The 4,355-nt window shown below is 50.1% G+C and overlaps 1 protein-coding gene across 1 annotated transcript in view; it reads left to right on the top strand.

The window, feature by feature from the left end:
• Positions 1-277: 277 nt before the first annotated feature.
• The window catches only part of PREX1 (phosphatidylinositol-3,4,5-trisphosphate dependent Rac exchange factor 1), a 138,555-nt gene continuing 134,477 nt past the window's right edge, over positions 278-4,355 (top strand). The window contains exon 1 of the mRNA XM_018569036.1: positions 278-490. Within this exon, the coding sequence (XP_018424538.1) occupies positions 347-490 (144 nt within the window). The 5' untranslated portion in view covers positions 278-346. The remainder of the gene's footprint in view (positions 491-4,355) is intronic.

Here is a 4,355-nt window from a genome sequence, read left to right as displayed (position 1 = left end):
GCTCTGCACCCCACTCTGACGAGCCTAGGAAATGTGGAACACTTGGATTTATCCCTGAGACCCCGTATTGTAACCCCTCCATCAATGAGGAACGCTGGCATTGTAGATCAGGGACTGTGACCCCCCCATTTATGAGTAGCCCTGGAATTGGGGAACCAAGGTCTTGACACCCCAGTCTCTGAGGAACCCTGGCACTGGGATTTTGACACCTAACTTCCAGGATTTTTGGTGGGTCTGAAGTGTCATTCTACGAGCTGGGGGCACTGAGACACCCCTATACAATGCAGCAACAGATCTGCCCCTTGCAGAAGAGCACCCCTTGTGGTGGAGGGCACCAGTGAGAGACATGGAGGCTGACGGGCAGGGGGGCAGTGGTGTGGAGTTCAGTAACAAGGATTCGGAGAAGCAGCTAAGACTTCGGCTTTGTGTGCTGAATGAGATCCTGAACACTGAGAGGGACTATGTGGGGACTCTACACTTTCTGCAGTCCGTGAGTACCTCTGTGTGCCAAAGGGGTGTTGGAAAAGGGGGTGGGGGTGTGTGTCTGAGTGTTATATTATCTATGTATTGCCCCTGTACACATAGGGGTGTAGTGTTTTGGGGAGCAGAGAGATTTGGGTAGGATTCTGCTTATGTACCAATCTTGTGAGTTTATTCTCTTCTTCCACCAAGTGGTTTATTGGGGTGTTCTTAGGGGTCACTGAAACTGACAGAAGACTCAACCAACATGACCCCCGGTAGGTAGCAGACACTCCGTTCCTCATCATCCGTCCACCTTCCCGAGTACACTCGCCTTATGTCACCTTTCTGGAGAGTCCAGTGACTGAGCTCAGGGGAGTGTAATCCAAAAGGCAGAGAGATGACCCGAAGCAAAATGTTCTGGACCCGTTGGAGGGTCAATATTGACTATATGGCGTCACTGACTGACATCCCAACTGTGTGCTGGCTCCATCACAGAATCTTCACTGTGTGGTCCTGATGTAAGGAAGTCCAGTGCAGATGGAACAGCTGAGGGGTGCTTCTGAGCATGCAGCCCAGCTGAGGGTTACAACTGGAGCATGTGTTCCAGCTGAGGAGTAAGTCTTGAGCATGTGTTCCAGCTGAGGGTTAAAACTGGAGCATGTGTTCCAGCTGAGGGGCGCTTCTGAGGATGTGTTCCAGCTGAGGGGTGCTCCTGAGGATGTGTTCCAGCTGAGGGGCGCTCCTGAGGCTGTGTTCCAGCTGAGGGGCGCTCCTGAGGCTGTGTTCCAGCTGAGGGGCGCTCCTGAGCGTGCAGCCCAACAGAGGGGTTCTCCTGAGCATGCAGCCCAGCACAGAGGTGCTCTTGAGCGTGCAGCCCAGCCGAGGGGTGCTCTTGAGTGTGCAGCCCAGCCGAGGGGCTCTCCAGGAAGTGTGTCCCAGCCAGGGGTTACTTCAGGGTGCATGTCCCAGCTTGGGGGGTGCTCATGGGCCTGTCGGGTTCTATTTTTTGGCATGTGGCACAGTGAGAGGGGAATCCTGACTCTATGCGCCCCTCCTGGGAAACCCCAAGCGGCTGACCTGCTGGGGTTATGTGAGGAGAGGCAGTGATTGGTGGTTTATCTTTGATAATTCCGCTCACCCTAGCGGGCCGCGTATGAAGAGCTTTCCCTCTATAACTGGATTATCCTGACACAACACACGCTGCGTCAGTCAGATCACGCTCCATTCTCTCCGCTGAACACCGGTCGCATATCGGTGAATCTCAACAATAATCCGCCACTTTGTGGGCACCCCCCCCCCCCTGTCTGAGCTGCTTTAACCCAATCACCACTGGAGTTTCTAGCTGGTAATTCATTGACCTTGGGGGGGCGGGATATTGTTCATGTGGCTGTCAGATGTGGCTGTATTAAAGGGGTAGTTCTCTCCTGCACAAGAACCCCAGTGGAGGTGGTATAGGAGATCACGGAGGTATTATTCTAGGGTGCGGAATTCACAACAACCAATCAGCAATTAGCTTTCAATAATCTGACGGCACTAAACGTCTATCGTTTGGTTGTGGTTTGTTGCTGCATCTTCTACATCCCGGTATTATAACATGGTGGCGCATTGGAGACTTGAAGTGTCTTCTACTCCTGAATAGCATATAAATAATGAGCGTGATGCTGAGGGGGTGGCAAGGCATGCTAGGACTAGTAGTTCCACCCTGCCTGGGGAGTGACAAGTTTGCAGCTGCTGCCATCATCACTGGCACATACACCTTCATCATGTGCGGGTTAGTGGCCGCCATTATGGTGAACGTCCAGCAGACTTGGTGTCGTTCAATGTAAAGGTTCCGCCGGTGTCTATGGCAGAGGCTTTCCTGGTGCGGCTTCTGTGCTGGTTTCTCTCCTCCTGGGGGGCCAATGGAGGGATTAGTTGAGTGACTGACAGCTGGACATAAGGGACACGCGTGTCAAACGTGATTTCTGGACTTCACGCATCCCGCACATTCCTTCCCGCATCTCGTGACCACTTTCATACATGTAGTAGATGATGGAAGACTCAAAGCGCTCCGTGAGTTTTCTTATTATAGCTCCAGAAGCTCCAACAAAACTTCTCTTATAATGAGTTCAGGATTGCCGTGTGTGAGTGTCAATAACCCACAACACAAACTTGGCTTCCCCAGTAAGGAAAGAGCCCGCAGTAACATGGCCCCATACAGCAGGGCCCGACAAATCCCAGGAGCCGGGTCGCCAATGCCCTTTAAAAAAAACTACAGCTGGCGCCTAACTTTTCAGCTTCTCTCTAGTTGCTTTCAATGGAGCTCCTAAAATAAAATCCGGCTGATAACATTCTGTGTTCTCTGCCTGTGCTGACTGCTATCAGCTACATTGTTCCAGTTCTCTCTGGACTGCAGAACATCTCCCACCATGTTAGGGAGAAGAGGAGAAGGCGCACTTCCTGTCCTAGGCTGATAACATTGTTACTCTATTCCAGCATTCCTCAACCCTCTTTCCACTCAAGACACCCTTTAAAAGTATGCAAAATTCCTATGCACCCCAGCTTGAAATGTAACGTATTTTAAGGGGGACCCCACGAAATGTGGGTTTCTCCCTTCACATCAAAGTACTCTCTTCCAATCAATAGCCCATCCACCCCCCTCCCACCACCACCAACACACACACCAGGACACCACCTTCAGATCAGAATCCCTCCTTTGACATCAGAGTCCCCCCCCTTCCCATCGGAGTCCCCACCCGCTTCCCATCGGAGTCCCCCCTTCATATTAGAAGCCCCCTTCACATTAGAGTCTTACCATCAGAAACTTCCGGGGCACCCCTGAAGAAGCCAGAAGGCACACCGGTGTGCCGCCATGGCACCATGATTGAGAAAGGCTGCTCTATACAGTGCAGTGAGTGAGCATTACATTGTTCCCAATCTATGTCTGAGGACTACAGACCCGCCTCCCATGTTATCTTGAAGAGGATAGGGGAGGTGTTCTGTCGTCCTATCCTTGGGTGACAACACTGCTATTATTTTAGGAGCCAATCTGTCCAATCCCGGAGCTAACAGGACTTTTTTTTTTTTTAGCAACAGCCAGCTCTATTGACAATGACTAGAGAAAGCCGGCTGTTAAGTGCAAGAGGCATTTCAGAGCTGCAACAACTAATCGACTAAATCGATAATAATCGATCATGAGAATAGTTGGCAACTTTTCTCATCGAGAGTTTTTTTTTTTGTTTTTTTTTATACAATCAATTAGTTGAAAAAATAATCGGGTAACTAATCGATGATTAAAATAAGGCAATCGTTAAGGCATTTGGCTACCTCGCTCATGGGATTTGTCCCGCCCTGCCATAGATACAGTACAGCGAGTGCACGTTGTCACCCTGGGACAGGAAGTGCGTTACTGGCAGGAACACTGGGTGATAATAAAGGAAAAACCCTGAAAAATGAAAACTAATGCAGATAGCAAGCAATTGAGCTGCAAGTTTGATGATGACTTGCTAAATTGTTGCAGACTTGCCGAGCTTCACCATTGTGTTGCGCAATTACAGCAAGTCTCCAGATCAATGTACTTTGTAGCAGTGCTGTGTACACTGGCAGCGCTCTCGCTAACACCTGCAGGACTCTTGCTGTAGACTTGCCGAGCACATTTGCTACAAATTCAGAAAGTGTCGCCTAGAACTTGTGCTGCTGCGAGTGTTCTGCGAGTGTTCTGCGAGTCTACAACCTGCCGGGGATGTGCGCAGCAAGTTAGAAAGAATTACAATGTAACCCGGACACAAGTCTGTGGCAAGTTATCCTCGCTATCTGGGTACCACATCTCAGCAATTTATGGTTTTGGGTCAGATATGTTTTTACGTCTTTAGCATCACATTGATTTCATTTCCCTGTAAATCAGCTCGCTGCCA

Source organism: Nanorana parkeri, unplaced genomic scaffold, assembly GCF_000935625.1.
Source record: "Nanorana parkeri isolate BGI_ZX_2015 unplaced genomic scaffold, ASM93562v1 scaffold1279, whole genome shotgun sequence".
Classification (NCBI taxonomy): domain Eukaryota; kingdom Metazoa; phylum Chordata; class Amphibia; order Anura; family Dicroglossidae; genus Nanorana; species Nanorana parkeri.
The sequence above is the reverse complement of the archived record's forward strand: the minus strand, read 5'-3'. Positions and strand labels throughout refer to the sequence as shown.